Source organism: Lactuca serriola, chromosome 7, assembly GCF_051521515.1.
Source record: "Lactuca serriola cultivar US96UC23 chromosome 7, Lser_US96UC23_V15, whole genome shotgun sequence".
Taxonomy (NCBI): Eukaryota; Viridiplantae; Streptophyta; class Magnoliopsida; order Asterales; family Asteraceae; genus Lactuca; species Lactuca serriola.
In genome coordinates, this window is record NC_136414.1 from 83,422,359 (window position 1) to 83,441,779 (window position 19,421).

The 19,421-nt window shown below is 34.4% G+C and overlaps 1 protein-coding gene across 2 annotated transcripts; it reads right to left on the reverse strand.

Annotated features, from left to right (window-relative positions):
* Positions 1 to 5,450: 5,450 nt before the first annotated feature.
* On the reverse strand, positions 5,451 to 13,639 carry LOC145061563 (cadmium/zinc-transporting ATPase HMA3-like). 2 transcript variants are annotated; one of them, XM_079009086.1, is made up of 9 exons: positions 13,266 to 13,639; positions 10,778 to 11,035; positions 10,515 to 10,612; positions 10,156 to 10,411; positions 9,857 to 9,994; positions 9,456 to 9,774; positions 9,182 to 9,384; positions 8,876 to 9,072; positions 5,451 to 8,803 (listed from the first exon to the last, which is right to left on the reverse strand). In XM_079009086.1, the coding sequence occupies exons 1-9, from the start codon at positions 13,456 to 13,458 to the stop codon at positions 6,686 to 6,688; spliced, it is 3,780 nt and encodes a 1,259-aa protein (XP_078865212.1). In that variant the 5' UTR covers positions 13,459 to 13,639; the 3' UTR covers positions 5,451 to 6,685. The 2 variants fall into 2 exon arrangements, with proteins under 2 accessions (XP_078865212.1, XP_078865211.1); XM_079009085.1 differs by having other exon boundaries at positions 9,158 to 9,384.
* Positions 13,640 to 19,421: the final 5,782 nt, after the last annotated feature.

The following is a 19,421-nucleotide window of genomic DNA, read 5'->3' on the forward strand; positions in this document are numbered from 1 at the left end:
CTCTTTATGAGATTTTGGACCTAGTATGATGTATTTTGGGATTTGGACGTCCTCAAGATGGATCCCATCAGATCTAAGTGTATTCTGGCCTAGAGAGTCTTAAAGTATCAGTTCTTGGTGTGTTGGTGAAGCATCTTTGCCCCAAGCCCTGGCCCTAAAGTGTTTTAAGCTCATATCTCTTTGGTTTCACGTAAAGTTTGCAACTTTACGTGAGGAATAGACTTGGGAAGAGTAGATCTATAGTTTGGAGCCCCAGCATGGCTCGAAAAGCCACTGAATGGATTAAGAACTAGAACGACTCGGCGAGTCACATGGGTGAACTCGGCGAGTTGGATGAAGTTGGGCAGGAACTCGGCGAGTTGGAAGAACAACTCGGCGAATATGTTGAAGTTTGCCTTGGACTCGGTGAACAAATAGATTTGATTACTAAAATTAATAAATAGATAACATTAAAATTTTATCTTATTTAATTAATTCTTAAATTATCTTGCCTAAATTAAAGGGATTAATTAAATATTTATTTAATTAATAAAATTAATTAATAGATAACATTATAAATTTGCCTTATTTTGGTTTTGAAATGATTGGCTCACATTGATTCGTACATCCACACAATAATTAGTTTGAATACTTGAACTCACGTTGATTCATATATATATATATATATATATATATATATATATATATATATATATATATATATATATATATATATATAATAGTAGAAAATACATATAAAATATTAATTATATATAAAATCGTCGCCTTAAGTCATGCCTTACAAACGACCTGGTTCGCCAAAGCTCATAAAAACTTGAGACATGACATTGCCGCCAAAGTCACGTCTTACGTTATTTAGAACATTGACAATAATCTAAAACATAAAGAATTCAATCCATAATAAAGTCTCGTTGATTATGGATGATTACAAACATTTCTATCCTCCAAAATAATCCAAAACATCATCATAATAAGCTTAATAAGATATGTCATTTTCATTTGACAAAGAGAAAACCTAGTGCCACGGTACATAGGTGGAAAGTTATATTATACCGTAGTCGTAATAAATTTTTTTAAATAAATTCTAAAGAAAAACCAAGGGAAATTCCATTTATACTGGTTGGAAAAAATCAATTCATGAGATGTGCCAAATTAATTTTAAAGGATGAAAAAATATATTAATATGGACTAATATGTAAAAATAAATAGGTAAGAAATTTGGCCTTAAAAGAAAAGGATAAAAGTGCATGTTAAAGCTTTGAAAAACAAAATTAAAGAAAGAAGCTTACATGCATGTAGGCCTAATAAGTGTTGCTTGGCTTATATATAAATTAATTGTTGGTGATATTAGTGTTATCGGACATTTTGTGCGAATGGAACTAATAGGTGAGCTAAGGACTTATAATTTGTATACTATGTTATATGTTTCGGTGTGTGCGAAGTGCACGTATATATAAGATTGAGTTATAAGTCGGTACGACATAATGGTAGGGTTACTGATCTTTATTTATGAGAATCTTCTCATTAAAAAAGGCAGAAGGAAAAACGATTTTCAGCTCATAATGATGAACTCGATATTTTCTAGCAAATATTGATTACGTTTTCTATGCCTATAATCATAATTGTCCTTTTGGATTATCCAAAATTGGATTTTTTGTAACCTAAACATAGGATAGAAAATATCAATTCGGAAAGTGTTCTTACACGATCCACTGGAAATCCAAATTTCCACCGCAACCCTTCTGAAACTTATCTAACATCAATAAAAAATGATTGTGATGGAGGACGTGTGGACGTCAAAAATAATTTTGTAGGCTTCAAGAAGAAAAAATTTATTAGTTTATTATAAGGCTTTATGAAAGGATGTATACGAGGCTTTAATTGAAACGATATTGTAGCTCTTTTAAAGTTTTTGGAAATAAACGAAAAAAAAAAATATTGGTTTATTCTTCAAAAGAGCCCTGAAAAATCTATATGGGATGCTCTAACAATAGATGTAACACACACCTGCAAAAAATGTGGCACTTGAATATTGAATTTATGACTCTCTATGTAGTCTCTCTTGCATATTAGGGAAGACATTAACTTAGAAGAACGCCAAACAATATGATTGTATTTATTTTGTATGTATTGTGTATAATATTTTATTTTGTATAGAGACATTAAATGCGTGTTTTTAATTTGAATATTAGTAAATCTAGATAAAAATGTATAAATGCTTGTTTTTAATTTGAATATTAGTAAATCTAGATAAAAATGTAACATTATACCATACAAATTATATGTTGTAATTGTATGTTATATGTAGCGTCCGCAGATTCGTGCTAGTCAATTTAGAGACAATAAGCATCAAAAAACTGACTTTTTGATAGATGATTATTTAGAATAAATAATCTTAACTAAGTTTTAGTATATATGTCACAAGGTTTCCGTACATATAAAGAATGCCAAAATCCGAGTTATAACGAAGAAGTTATAACCTGTCGAAAATTCACGACAAAACCGGCACGACACTGGGAATCATAAAAAGTGAGTTTACGATAAAGTACTTTTTAGCCTTAGGCTAAATGAAAGTTATAGAGTACGTCTCCACCTACGTGTGGATATAAAGAACGTCAAAAATGGAGCTCGTATGCAAAAGTTACAACCTTCCGAAGATACAACTGTCTGAAAGCATGACACGTGTCAAAAACCCTAATCTGACTAAACTCACGACGTGAGGAGTCAAACCAACACTAATGGAGGCTAGAGAACACCTGGGAAGGCTATTGGATGACTCTTGGAAGCTCACGACGTGAGCATATCATTCTCATGACGCGAGAAGCCATTCGGACACCTTTCAGAGCTATAAACGCAAGTGACAACTCTACGGGGTGAGCAGGCATGGCTCACGACGTGAGAATGTGTGGCTCACGATGTGAGAGAGCCCAAAAACTGCCTATAAATATCAAATTCGACCATTTCATTCCTTACATCTAAACTTTCTTTCTCTCTCTCTCTCTCGTTTGCTAAAGGCGTTCCGCGTCCCGAGCCCGACGATCACAAACCGCTAACCGTTTCTAGTTAGATTCCATCAAAGCAAGCTACAAGTGAGTGCATAGTTACTTTCACCTTACACCTAGATAGATATGAAGTATTTTATATAAATTACGTGTTATGTGTGCATATTATCTGTATACTTGCTATCTATGTTGGATGAACGATTTTACATATGTTTTAAATGATTTAAACTGTATATGTATTTTATATCTACAAGTATGTTGGATAAATATGAGTAGATGAAATAGTTGGTGTGCGATGAAAGATGAGTTGGATGATGAGACGAAAGGTGATATAGATCATAAGATGAGGGTGAAAGGTGAAAAATGAGAGAAACCTTTACCCAAGCATTGGCCCTGTCATCTAGCAGAGTATAGATGACAACCACGGACTATTCTAGACAGTCTAGTGGAACAGTAGCAAGATCGCAACTTGTAGATGTTGTGAACAATATGTTCACCCGGTGTACTCTAAAAACCCATTGACATGTATTACGAGTGGACTCCCGCAAATAATATTGTTGATAAATGAGATAAAGTTGGGCAGCTATGGACTTAGTGCCTTGTAAATGAACCTTGGCAACTATGGACTTAGTGCCTCATAAATGAACATTGGCAGCTATAGACTTAGTGCATAATAGATAATATCGACAACTATGGACTTAGTGTCTGTTAAATAAACCCTGGCAACGATAGACTTCGTGCCTATTCCTTAGGAATGAATGAATGAAGAATAGCTGATTCTTATGGTAGACTCTTAAGAATAAAGAAGATAATTGAGATGGGTAATTGGGTTGATTGTTTGATGATTAAACATAATAACTATATTATTGTGGGTTGAAAACCCTACGTACTCACCAGGTTTCCCAACTTGACCCACTCAATTTATTTGTATCACAGGTATCGATACGAAACTACTTTACACTGAGAGATTAAAGGAGATGTAGATCACTAGTGTAAATAAATGCAAAGTCTGTTTATGCTTATATTTCAGTATTGACGATGACATCCCAAAGTTTTAATATGAACAAAATACATTTATTCGAAAATGCTTTTAGAATATATTTATTATGTTTTTCTAAGAACAAATTATGCAATATATTTCTTTAAAAATATACTCTGATTTTCAAATAAAGCATAAACAAATTGGTCTTTTCGGGCCGTGAAATTGGGGATGTCACGTTATAGAATGTATTGCATGTATTAAAATGGTCAAAAATTACGACATGAAAAATGTTGGTCGTAAATGTATGTTGTAAATTTATGACAAACAAATGTCTGTCATCTTTCATTTATGACTAGGGCTTTAATAACACACATTTGTGTGTCATCTTTACTCTTTAATGACATGTAGTGTATGCCATTAGAGTCCTTTTTCTAGAAGTCCCATAAACTCCGGTCGATTCGACTCACTTATCCTATCTGCTTTAACAAGTTGACAACGCTTGATTATTAGCCATTTTCCTTTGTTTAGATAGTGTATCATCCTAATGACAAAACAGTAGACATGTTAGCAAGATTCAGAAGAACAAATGTAATACCAATCAACCTGTTTTCTTGAATTTATGAAGCAAAAAATCGAAATCAAATTATATAAAAATTAGGTACATTAGGAAGAAGGCATATTTATTTTCAGAATGTTATCAAGTCACACCCTATGACTAGCTTCATACAACTTATCCAATTTTTTTTTTCATAAATGGTTGAATATTCTTACACACATTCTAGGATGGTAGCTCACTGATTTGCTGTTACACATAACACATAACATATGTATATAACATCTGAAGTACAAGTGTCGCTACATCATTACACTCATCTTTAATCTCTAAATTGCAAGTAATATCGACATCAAAACAATTCCTTAAGACTCCAACCTTAGAAGCAGATGTACATTATGAAACACTAACTATAGAACATGATTAATTTTTCATGGTTTCCGAGGTTCTACTTTATATCATAAGCATGTTGTAATAAATACCAAGAAACTCCCCATAAGCGCAAGAACAATGACCCGATAAAACAGGTGACTAACAATAGCCAATGCATTATAGCAGCCTTGGTAACCGTAACAATGAAAATATTCTCAAATAACTTTTTGGAGGTTCTTGCAAGCCTCACGGCTACAAGGATTTTCTTGATATCATTTGACATCAAAATTACATGTCTTATCTCATTTACCAATACAGACCAAAAAACCCCATAGAGAATCAAACATATGTTGTTGAAATCATTGCTGTGCTCGTCTACAATCATAGTGGCTAGAATTTCCTAGTAAATTGTTTTAATGATTTTGGTTTTGTCTTGCACAAAAAGTATTTCGCGAACCATGTCTAACTTACCCTAACTGCCAAATTATCTGGATAATAATTAATTTAAGTTGAAAGAAAACATAATCCAATACACTTAAAATTATTTGAAATAGTATTACTTAAATATAAATACGAAAGCCAATATCAATAAGAATGTTTTTACTAGAATATAATAAATAAAAAATCCAAGATTCACGAAGTTAGTTTTATTTGCTAGTGGCGTGACACTGTTGTGTATGTATTTATATATGTTGTAGTCTCCCCTTTATATCCTTAACTGTTTTTTTTTTGGAGAGAAAACCAAGGAGTACATTATTTGAATACAAATACAAAAAAGATTACATCATGATTTATATATAAGTAGGATATCTTGGAAAATGTTTACTCGGTCATAATCTTTGATAGGCGTCCAAACAGTTGGTACCGAAACAATTATATGTAAGGTTCTTGGAACACCTAATAACAATATTCCCTTTTTTTCAAGCCATGCCTCTTGAACAATTTCTTACCATTTTCTCAAATCACCGTATGTGATCCACGAATATTCAGTGTTGCATTCTTATTCCTCGTTAACCTGATTGCTGCAACTCTGAGATTCCAAATCCTTTCTTCCCTTACAACATTTAGTTTCTTGTACCAATTTCTTTTATTTATGTGGTTGTTGCACAAGCTTTACCTCTTGAATCTCTAAAGTCTTAACCTCAACTACCTACGCCACAATTCTTGTCTTTAACCGTTGAACAACAACCACCACCCATATCACAACAGTTGAATCTGAATCAAAATAACCACCACCCGTATCACAATACATGTCATTAGCCATTGAACCAAAACCATCTGCATCACAACAATCGTATTTAACTTCTAAACCACCCCGTCTTTCTTTGCAACAATTATCTTTAACCTTTAAATGATAATCACCCACATCATGACACTCGCCTCTAACTTTCGACCCACATCAAAACACTTGTATTTAGTATCTAAATAATAACCACCCACAATATAACCTTTGTCTTTAGCCTATGAAGCACAACCTTCCACATCCCAATACTTGTTTTCAACCTCTAAATAACAATCACCCACATCACAACAAATTTCTTTAGAATGTGAACAACATCCACCCACATCATTAAGTTTCTCCTTAGTCTCCGAACCAAAACTATCCACATCACAAAACATTTCTTTAACTTTTTAAACACAACCACCTATATTGTAACTATTGTCTTTACCTTCTAAATAATAAGAACCCACATCACGACACTTTTTTTAACTTCTAAACCACAACCACCCACATCATAACAATTATCTTTAGCCTCTAAGTAAGAACCTCCCACATCACAACCTTTTTCTATTAGGCTTTGAACTACAACCACCCACATCACAACACTTGTCTTTAACTTCTGAACCACCAATAACCATACCGTAGAAATTGTTTTTAACCTCTAAATCATAAGCACCAACATCATGACACTTCTCTTTAGCTTCTAAACCACAACCACCCATCTCACAACAATTGTCTTTAACCACTAAGCAACAATCATCCACATTACAACACTTGTCTTTAACTTCTAAACCATGACTACCCACATCACAAACATTGTATTTTACCTCTAAAGAGTAACTTCCCATATTGCAATGATTTTCTCTAACCTTTGAACAGTTACCACTCAAATCACAACACTTGTCTTTAACCTTTGAACCACAACCACCACCCATATCACCACAATTATCTTTAACCTTTGAGACCAAATAACCAACACCCATATCACAACACTTTTCATTATCCTTTGAACCAAAACCATCCACATTGTAAGACTTGTCTTTAACTTCTAAACAATAATTACCCATTTTGCAACAATTGTCTTTAACCTCCAAATAATCATCGCCCACATCATGAAACTTGCCTTTAGTTTTTGATCTACAACAACCCATATCCGAACACTTGTCTTTAGTCTCTAAACAATAACCACCCACATCGCAACTTTTTTCTTTAGCCTTTGATCCATTACCATCAACATCCCAACACTCGTCTTCAACTTCTAATTGACAATCACCCCCATCACAACAATTTTCTTTAATCTCTAAACAATAATCATCCATATCATGACACTTATCTTTTACTTCTAAACCATAACCACCTACATCAAAACACTTGTCTTTAATCTGTGAACAACAACCACCTACATCACAAATCGTTGCCTTAGGCTTCGAACCATAACTACCCACATCACAACATGTGTCTTTAACTTTTGAACCACAACCACCCATGTCATAACAATTGTCCTTAACCTCTATATAATAAGCACCTACATCACCACACCTCTTTTTAACTTCTAAACCACTGCCACCGACATCAGAAAAATGGTATTTAGCCTTTGAGCAACAATCGCCCACATCACAACCCTTTTTATTAGCCGCTGATCCACAGTCACCTATATCACAACACTTGTCCTTAGTTTCGGAACCACACTCACCCATCTTGTAGCACATGTCTTTAACCTCTAAACAATAAGCACCCACATCATAAGACTTCTCTTTAACTTCTAAACCATAACCACCCATATCAGAACTGCTTTTAACCTTTGTGCAACAACCATCCACATCACAACACTTTTCTTTAACTTCTAAGCGATGATCACCTACATCACAAGAATTGTCTTTTACCTCTAAAGAATAACTACCCACATTGCAAAGCCTTTCTCTAATCTTCGAAAAACTACCACTTACATCACAACACTTGTCTTTAACCTCTAAACCAAAACCACCCCCACCTACATCACAAACCCTTTCTTTAACTTGTGAATCACAACCACCTATATTGCAACAATTACGTCCAACCTTTAAACCAGAACTATCCACGTCACAACAACCGTCTTTAACAACTAAATTGCAACCCCCCACATCACAACAATTTTTTTTAACCTCTAAACCACAATCATCTGCTTCACAACACTTGTCTTTAACCTTATAATTGGATAAGCATTGTGAATCATTGCGTAAACAACTAGAATTCTTTTTCATGGTTCTCGACGTTACACCTCGTAGCAGAAGCATGCTATTAAATATGACTACCAAGCAGGTCCCCATGTCAGCAAGAACCGCGGCCCAAACCAACGGGTGACCTGCAATAGCTAAAGCTATTACAACAGCCTTGATAACCATAGCAATAAATATGTTTTCAAATATCTTTCTACGGGTTCTTTTTGCAAGCCTCACAGCTACCGGGATTTTTCTGATATCATTTGACATCATAATCATATGTCCAGTATCGTTTGCCAACGCAGATCCTGAAACCCCCATTGAGATCCCAATGTCTGCTGTTGCTAAAGCAGGAGCATCATTCATCCCGTCTCCAACCATAGCTACCGGAGATTCCCTTTGCATTTCTTTAATGAGTGTGGCTTTGTCTTGGGGCAGAAGCCCTGCATGGACCATGTCTAAAGCACCCCCTAACTGCAAAACCAAGAAGAGATTAAGTCGAAAGAAAATGAAGAATAATTTTCGAAAAATAATTTTTATAATCACCTGGTTTTGTGCGAAATTGGCTGCTTCTTCACAATCTCCCGTAAGCATTGTTGTCTTGATTCCCATTGATTTGAGTTCTTTAATCGCTTCCTTTACTCCAATCCGACATGAATCTGAGAGGCTAAATATCCCAGCAAGTGAAGATCCCAAAAATACATATCCAGTCGACTTTCCTTGGTTATTAATTTGAGTGGGAACTAATATGATAGTTCAAAGATCAAGTTAGAAAAAGAAGACTAAGAATGACATGAAAATGTTATTAACACTTGCTACCATTCTTACCTTGTGAACACCCCACATTCTTACCTTGTGAACACCCCGCTCGAACACCTATCTTTTGGTTTCCGATGTAAACATCTTTCCCATCAATCTTCCCGTAAATTCCTTCTCCTGGAAAATCTTTGAATTCCTCCACATTGTCTGGTTGTGGTTCGACAGAATGAGACTGCGCATAATCCACAAGTGATGCAGCCATTGGATGACTAGACTTGCTCTCTATGCTCGAAACCCTAAACTCCAAAAGAATTGTCAAATGAGAACGAAATTTACAAAAAAGAAGTTTTAAAAAGTTTAATTTTACCAATAGAGCAATTTGTCAGTGTCGATGAGTGGACGGAAGTCTGAGACCAAGAACTCTCCTCTAGTGATTGTCCCGGTTTTATCAAAGCAAATAAATTTGACTGTAGAAAGTATTTCGAGGTATTCGGCACCTTTAATAAGAAGTCCAGATGTAGCAGCTTTTGACAACGCACAAAATGCTGCAATTGGAGTTGATAAGATAAGCGCACATGGACATGCACTTACCAAAACAACCAATGCCAAATGATACCATTTTTCCAGGTCGTGAACTCGCATAGCAGCTGGTATAGCAGCCAAGCTGGCGGCTACCACAACAACAGCTACAAATTCAATCCACAAAAACACCATTAATGGTCCATTGGAAATAATTGTTTTGCAAATCAAAAAGAAATATATTTATACCTGGGGTGTAATACTTGGCAAATTCGTCTACATATCTTTGAGTTTTAGATTTGTTGTTTTGAGCCTCTTCAACAAGCCTTGCCATTCTTGCCACTACACAAGCTTCGGCTACAGCTGTAGTCTTAACACTAATATAACCTAGAAGAAAACATTCAAAGTGTTGCCAAGGTAAGTGATTTCTGAAAAGTACCTTAGAAGAATGATAACAAATATAGATAAAGTTAGGATTCAACACTCTTACTTTTTTGTGTTAAATGGTTGTTTCTGTATTAAGTATATAAATACGAATGGTGGCATACCATTTAGATTGAGTGTCCCTGCAAAAACGATGGAATCTACTTGTTTATACACCGGAAATGATTCACCAGTTAGTGTTTTCTCATCGACTTCACATTTCCCTTCCACAACTATTCCATCAATGGGGATCATGGTCCCGGCTTTGACCGCAAGCCTTGTGTTGACTTTGACTTCGCTAGTGTTGACTTCTTCACCAGTGTCGGCTAATACTGCCTTTTGAGGAGCTATGCTCATCAATGATGACATCACAGCAGTGGCCTACATATAAAATTTCCATCGTTCATTTTCAAACAATAGGATTTTTATTATATATACGATCATCATTTGCATGCTTTTGAGAAAAAAAGGTGGTATAGTACACCTTGTGACTTGCTCTTGCCTCCAGCCATTCAGATATGATCAATAAAAACACAATTGTGCCAGCTTCCCAATAATCCTTTAAGGCAATTGATCCTCCAACTACAAATAATATGAAAAGATATTTTGAAGTTAACTTTACTTATCTGAATCATTTATTCTTATGATTAATATGAAAATTAAGATATTACTACTTTGAATCACAAAATTTCACATTCACATATATAAATGTATGATAAGAAAAAAGATAAGTAAATAATATTGAACCTGCAATGAGCATGAGAAGATTGATGTCGAATCTGAAAATTCGTAGAGATGCAAAGGCTTTCAAAATTAAGGGTATAATGCCCACAGCGACAGCTCCAAGTGCTAACCATTTAAATGGAGAATAAAAATATTTCAAAAATGAAAGCAAAAGCAGCACACCACATCCGACGGCGTATGGGCTTGGCCACTTATTTCCATAATTTTGAACTCCTTTCATCCTCACATTTGCTTCTAATCGTGCTTTGTTTAGCGCCTTAACTAAATTAAGGATAAAAGAAAAGAAAACAGTTATCACATGACACATATCACATATGAATTATGAACAATCTCAAATATGTAATTTTAATGTCTTTGATCTAGGCGGATCCATCGATTTTAAAAGCATGTTCGCAAAAATAAAAATGGGCTCTTAAGCATAATTTCTTTTATATAAGCAAAATTCAATAATAATACGATAAGTCGAGCACATATATTCATATATGTTAAAAGAATTTATTCACTGATTTTTCAATCAATGAACAATAAGTGGTATGTACGTAAAAAAACTTTTGGGCCCTGAGATGACACAACCATGTGCGGTTGTACACCTGGCACATGCTTAATATCGCCCTGTCATTCAAAAAAGACAGAAGGGTATTGGGAGATGTCGACCCTCCAAAGTTTGAGTATTCAAGTCTTGAAGACATAAGTAAAACGTTAGAAATAGATTAAAATGCCTATAAGTCACCATTCTATAAAAAGTCATTTTAACATGAAATCTATTGAAAACCACTTTCATTTCTGAAATTCGTACATTGAAAAAAAAAAACAAAATTTAAAATATGTTGAATACTAAATAAAATTGGCTCTTTCAAAAAAAAGAATACTAAATAAAATTGAGTACAAAAAGGTAATTTGAAAAAAAAAAGTTAGGTTATTAATAATAATCGGATAGTATTACTTATATATATATATATATATATATATATATATATATATATATATATATATATATATATATATATGTTATAATGTGGATGAACAACTATTGTTCGGATGTGTGGACAGTGTTATTCTATAAGAATTATTAACAAAATAGGTTGTTTAGTAATATGAATACGTTCAACCTCATAAAAATATCGTCATTTTCATGCATTGTCACCAATTCATATTCATGTTTGTTTTCACGCATCGTTTTTCAGTCATTTTCATTCTTACAGAATACGACTGAATAAACATTTTGACAACATTCTGACATAATGAGAATAATAATAAAAAGTTTATAATAAACTTATAGACAATTTAATTAGTGAGAATGTGTGATAATGACAATAGTTATGTAAGATTGAACGTATTCATATTATCAAACAACTTTTGTTTGACATTCTCACAGAATAGTGTTGTCCACACGTTCGCACAACAGAGTCAATCTATATTTGAACCTAGTTTTTTTTCTCTGTATGTGTATGTGTGTGTCTATATATATATATATATATATATATATATATATATATATATATATATATATATATATATATATATATATATGTGTGTGTGTGTGTGTGTGTAAATTTATTTTAGACCATATGCAATAATGCAAATAATATTTATCTCACTTTTAATGTAATATTTTCTACACCAAACAATTACTCAGTATATTAATTTTGTTGTAAAATATATGAACTTTAAAAGAGAACAAATTTATTGTAAATTTGTATTACATGCTTTTTTTTATCAGAATAACTTTATAAATTATATTATCATATAATAATAACCAAATAAATTATTCAAATATTATTAATCTATCATATATTACATGTTATAATTAATAGATTTACGTTATGTATAGTGCGTTACAGCTAACTATAAACTGTTATGTTTGGTAACGAAAAAGTAGCTTAAAAGTTGGTTTTAAAAAAATAAACTATTGACTTTTTTTTAATTTCCAAATATACATTTATTTCAATATAAAAATAATATTTTTTTAGATATCTTTTTATGTTATTTTATATGTTCCAGCTAGTTTATTAGTTAAAATTTATCAAACATTATTTTTTATCGGCTAGTATCAAATAGATTTTTAATTAGTACACTAAACATAATCTTAAAATATATACCATTAAATAAACTATAAATGCATACTCCCAAATTGAAAGGATCAAAAATGACACGTGAAAATTAAACACCATTTTGATGTAAAGAAAGAGTATAATACCAACTTTACCAAAAATCTGGTTGTTATCATTATCAGAGTATATGGTTCCAAGATCGAAGCCTACAAACAAAGGACTAGCAAATCGACTGTAAGCATACCAATTCACAAAATATATTTGGAAAAACATGAAGGTTCATCAGTAGTTTGGGAAATATCTACAATATTGTTTTAAGGTAAATCTAAGTTCTTGCATTAATTATATACGCACTCATGATATGCTTTAAGTTAGATTTGAAACATGCAATTTAAAACTAATCTCCAAACAGGTGCATATACATAGATAGTGATCATTACCGATTTGAAACTGAGAAATGAGTGTGGCGTCATGAACCACGATGACAGTTCTCGAAGGAACGATGACAGAGACATTGTGAACGCCTTCAAGAGGTGTAAGAATCTTCTCAATCAGTGACACCTCCGATGAACAGCATAAACCCAGCACATCGAAATAGCTTTTCTCCAAATGCTTTTTCGAATCTTCCTTCATCTCTGTGTCTCACAATATGCCAATTCTTGGGCGCAAGAAAGCAAGAGTATAGGTGTGAAAACTGAGGAACGAAGTGATCAATGATGGCATGCAGTGAGAAGAAAGGACGCTTATTTGTAGTGCAAGAAGAGGGTATTGGGTCGATTAAACAAACATTATTTCTTTGATCATTGGAATTTTAATAAACACAAAAAGCGAATACAATAAAATCTTTATAGCTTTCAAAATTATCTCTTTCAGTCCTAACTCTTTTTTGTGTGTGTGTCTTTAAACTTTTAATGGAACTTTTGTTAATGCCACTTGTTTAATTATACTTTGTTTGACGTCAAACAAGACACTACTCTTTCTTTGTCTTTTCTTTTCCCTTTCGGTCAAACAAACAACCTATATATCCATCGCACACCATCTTGGCAGATAGCATTCGGCTATGGGCACCTCTCATTGTACTCTCTATTCCTTCGGCTCGTGATATCCTCTCATTGTACGAGACGGTTGTCCCAAATAATTATATATCTTTTTGAGAAAATCAAAATATGCCCAGAAATTGGGTAACGTTTAACACAATGACCAAGATTTAGAAAAATACTTAAAAAGGCAAGACAACTTGTCCACTAGGAAATTGTTAACCATTCTTCAAAATAAAACTTTTGACCATAGTTCAATCTTTTTATGTAATTAGGTTTCGTATCAGATGTGATCTAACCAATTAGAACCTGATTACGAATATATGAAATGAACCCAATTGGAACGGGTTTGAAAATTCATGCTGAAAACCGATTTAAAGAAAGTTTTATTTGATCCGATAAAAAAATGTCTTTTTAATTCATCACTTCAACAAAATTTTGTTGATACAAGGATTCCGATATGCTGCCCAAGAAAGGTCTGATCCCTTCGCCGAGAATCGTCTGTACTAAACATAAAAGTAAAAAGATATCATTTTGACACCTTAAATGGTTGCTAATAGACCAAAAACGGCTTACATCATGATCATGAAGCCTTGATTTTTACTTATTAGCCTATTTTTTTTTTTATCAACTATATGAAATCATTAAATCCTGACACCGAAATCAAATTTGGCAAAACGCAGCATTAATAGTCTTAAATAGGATTTCCAAAAAACGATTCATATACTATTTGTAACCCGATTATGTAGTTTAGGATTTTTAGGTTAGAAACTGGATTTAGTTTTTTTGGAAACGGCAAATATTATTAAAACACCATGATTAGCAAGTAACTAAATCGTGGAAAAGAGAAAACAAAGGTTTGAAACAGGAAAGGGGAAAAAAGCAACCAAGCAAATTACAAGAAATGTGCAAAAGGTGAATAACACCACTCCATCCAACTACCACAACCCGCAGAGCTCCTATACTTACACCAATTATAGGATGTGGAAATAATAGTATCCGCCACTTTCATAGGGGCAGTATAAGAATTTTTGAACACCCTATCATTCCTTCCTGGCTAGCCAAATAGACCAAATTGTACAGTAGAAAATCATACTTCCAATCACCCTTCTTTTACACTTGTTTCCACCGGTAGCCACCAAATCGAGAAAGTCAAACATATTGCTAAATCTCCTAGCCTGAAATCTGCACCATTTGAAGATCCAGTTATGAACCTCCTGAGCATATTCACATTGAAGAAAGAGATGGTTTTTCGTTTCCGAATCATTGCTACACAACGGGCAGTGATGATATCGAGTTTGAACTCCCCTCTTCGCTAAGGAATCTGCCACTGGAATACACCCTAGCATAGCTCTCCAAACGAAGCATCGAACCTTGAGAGGTATAAGCTTTGACAAATAGATAGTAGGGCATGTATAGCATGTCAATTTTGAGTCTATAATAAGCCTCATGTCGTCCACCTTGTATATACCATCTGGAGTCAGGGAGAATCTAAAATCGTAAGGTTGGGAGGTCCCCATCACTTCCATGTCACCTATGTCACGGTATAGGCCTAATAATTCATGTAAGAAGCAACTTTTAACTTTTTCAAGTTTATATAAATGTGGATATTTGACTTGGAATGGGATTTTTCCACACCATGAATCCTTCCAAAACAGAATTTTCACATTTTCACCTGGTATGAGGTTGAAATACTCGAGGCAATCTATGTGGAGAGTCTCAAGGGCATTAGTGGCTTTATGAATATTATTCAAAACACCAGATGAAGTTTTCCTAGCAATGTAGGTAGCTGGCTTTTTGCTAAGGTTATGAATGCTCACGATGACATGCTTCTATAGACTATTATCGTCGTTCATTAATCTCCACCACTATTTAATCAACAAGGCTAAATTTTGTGGTTTTAATGTGGATATGCCAAGGCCGCCAACAACAATAGGGGCAATAATCTTCGACCAATCAATCCAATGTATTATTCGGTTCAACCCCCCCCCCCCCACAGGAAGTTGCGTCTAATTTTCTCCAATTTATCGATTATCCCCTGCGGTGCCTTGAATAATGACAAGTAATATGATGGCAGGCTATTCAGAACTGATTTAATGAGGGTTATACGGCCGCCGAATGACAGTGTTTTAGCTTTCCAGTCAGACAATATGGATTTGAATTTCTACAAGATAGGTTGTTAATGTTTAACTAAACTCATGTTTACCCCTGTGTGTATCCCTATATAAGTGAACGGGAAGAAGCCCGTTACGTACCCCAATAAGCTAGCCATTGATTGAATTTCATAAGTCGAGGTTCCAACACCAAATAGGCGGGATTTTAAGAAATTTACCTTGAGGCCAAAGGATATGTGGAAGCATTTCAAGAGTGCGGAGAGATTCTTTATACTAGACCGATCCCAATCTCCCACAAAAAATGTCTCATCTACATAGAACATATGGGAGAGAGTGGGACCATTTACAGGTAGCTTTAAACCAGCTAACAAACCTATCTCTCTAGCGTTCTTGATGGAATGGTTCAATCCTTCCATCGTTATTATAAATAAAAAGGGGGCAAGTGGATTGCCATGGCTAGGCCAGACAATGGAGCGGGTTTTGACCCTGATCCTATCCAAACCCTTAACAATTATATGGGTTTGGAGCATAGTTTTTTATCCGTTTACCCGTTAACAACCCGTACCCGCTAACCCTTTTATTAAAAGAGTCGGGTATGGATCATCACCGATCCGCTCCGTTTATAACCCGCCCCATATAAATTTTAGAAATATAAATTTATATTTTATATTACCTAAAGTTTACATTAAATTCCAATCAGAAGTCCAAAGAGAAAAGGCCAAAGATTAAATTGTTTTTACATAGGACTCGAGGACTCAACTTCTAGACTTCCAGTCTTCTCCCAAGAGTTATGATTTCAATTCATTTATATTTCATCATGTAATCACCAATTTCATTTATAAATCAATAAGGTCATTTATCAACCGAAAGAAAGTTTGTAATTGCGATTCTCTATCAATGCAATCGGCGATCAAAAACCAATTGGAAGTAACTAAAATAATGATTTTAATTCCAATAGAAAGTCCTCGAGTACATAATGTGTTTTCTAAATCAAAACCTAGTTTTATTTAATAAATGTGATTTTATGATTTAAGTAAAATGTGTTTGATTATTCAAAAAACCTACGGGTTATGGGGCGGATTTGGATATCTGTTGATTTGGTGGATAAGGGTATGGGTTTGATTATTCAAAACCCTACGGGTTACGGAGCGGGTTTGGATCGGATTTTGAAATTTGTTAAAAGGGTTTGGATCAAGGTCGATTCGCTCCAAACCCGCCCCATTGCCAGGTCTAGCCATGACGAACACCTTTCGTTGTGACGAATTCATTTACGTGTGACCCGATTACCAGAACCGAAGTGCAGGAAGAGGAGAGACATCCCCTGATCCACCATCTCCATTTTCCTCCAAAGTTCATTTGTTCCATGATGGAATCAAGGTAGTTATAGTTAACAGAATCGAATGCCTTTTCGAAATCGACTTTAAGCATAAAGATCTTCTTGTTGCTCCTTTTTGCCATGAGGCGGAGAACAACGACAACTTGGTCAAAATTTTCAACAATTGGATTCAGTTAGATCTGATTTTGGCCAAAATGGGTTATCACTCATCGAAAAAAAAACTGAACCAAATTTAAAACCTACATCGACATAATTTTTAATTTAGTTTGTGCACCTCTCAGATGCGAAGAAAGATGATTATTGTTGTCATGACCCTTTCCCCAATGGTAGCCAATGTCATAAACATTTTCATCATGATCGATAATTTCCAATAATGATGCATGATCATATATTGGATTCTATGCGAAGTTGTGAAAAAATCAACCAAAAAGACGTCACAAGAAATTATTGCAGATATAGGCGGGACCATAAATTAATAAGGTAGATATTAAGTCTTGTTTTCTTGTTATTTAGTTATTTGTTTATTAATGTAAAATATTTTAGTAAGAGCAATACTTTGTAATGCATTTACTTTAATATCAAAATACACATTTAACTACAGATACATTTCACATCAATAATTCAATAGAATGTATATAGAGGAGGAGCACGAGATCCCAAAAAACTTAAGCCAAACGCGTAGGATACAACATAGATTAGAGGCATCCAACACAATACGTGTCAGCAGATCATTACATTTGTATACTCTTATCTACTTATATTATTAGATTTTTTTAACGACAAATCTAATCTAATCTTAAACTACTCCTTATTCATGAATTTACATATGTCTCAGATGAGACTTGGAACCCTCAACCTTAAGGAATGAGGGTAACACCTAATACCATTGAGCTAGAAGCCTTTTAGTAATTCAATTCAAATCCATGAGAATTATTCACCATATCATGGTATCAAAGACTCATTCTAATCTTTCCTAAAGTCTCTCATTCTCTTCCGCATTACCTTTCTTGTTCTGTTCTTCCTCCATACTTCTCCGTTACTGTCAGCCTAAACCCTACCACACTACCATGCCCGACGACAACCACCCACATCCCTCTACACACAAGGCATATGTCAATACGATATTAAAATGTATGTCCTATTAATCCTTGATCTTACCACCAATAACTATGATCCCTGGAGCGACCTCTTTACCTCCCACTACATTGCATACGATGTAGTCATTCACATTGACGGCTCATACGACCCTCTATAAAAACACCTCCTACGAATCCCAAACGGGAGAAACTTAACGCCATAGTTAAACTATGGATGTTTGGATCCATTTCTCAATCACTTATTACCTCTACCTATACCATCAATGTAAATGCTCAGAAATTTTGGCTCGATCTCAATGCCCTCTTTTGTGAAAACAAATATGTCACATCTTTGCAACTTGAAAGTGAATTTTGGAATATCTCAACGGGGGACCTCTCATCCAATACTATTGTACCAAAGTCAAAAAGCTTGTTGATTTACTAGAAATACTTGGCGAAAGGTGAAGGAAAAACATGTTGTGATTGACACCATCAATGGCTAATCTAGCATGTTAGATGGAATTAAAGGTATTATCTAACAAAATAAAGCCATCCCCTATTTTTCTTAGATTTGATCAATGTTAGGTGTGGAAGAACAACACCTTAACACCAATTGAGTTCCGACTTCGTCTCACTGTACCATCCCGACTCCCAGGTATAATTTTAAAAGCTTTATATTCATTTTATTGAATGAACTCGACTAGTTGGAGGCCCCAACTCGCCGTTTCAAACTTAGTCAGCCCGCATGATTTATGACTTCTACTCGACGAGTCGGAGGACCCCGACTCGACGAGTAGAGGATGTGCATGGAAACCCTAAATTTTAGGGTTTGCACCCTATTTAAAGAACTTATGGATCGTTTCTAGTCTCCTTCATCGTCATTACAGCCAGAGGAAACCCAAGATCGAGTCCTAAACCCCCATTGTGTGTGTTGAGTGCTTGAAAGGTGTTATTTGTTGATTTTGGAAGGGAAACTTGAAGAGTGAGGAGCTTGGATCAAAAAGGAGGAAATGGATCTGCCATCTACTTCGTT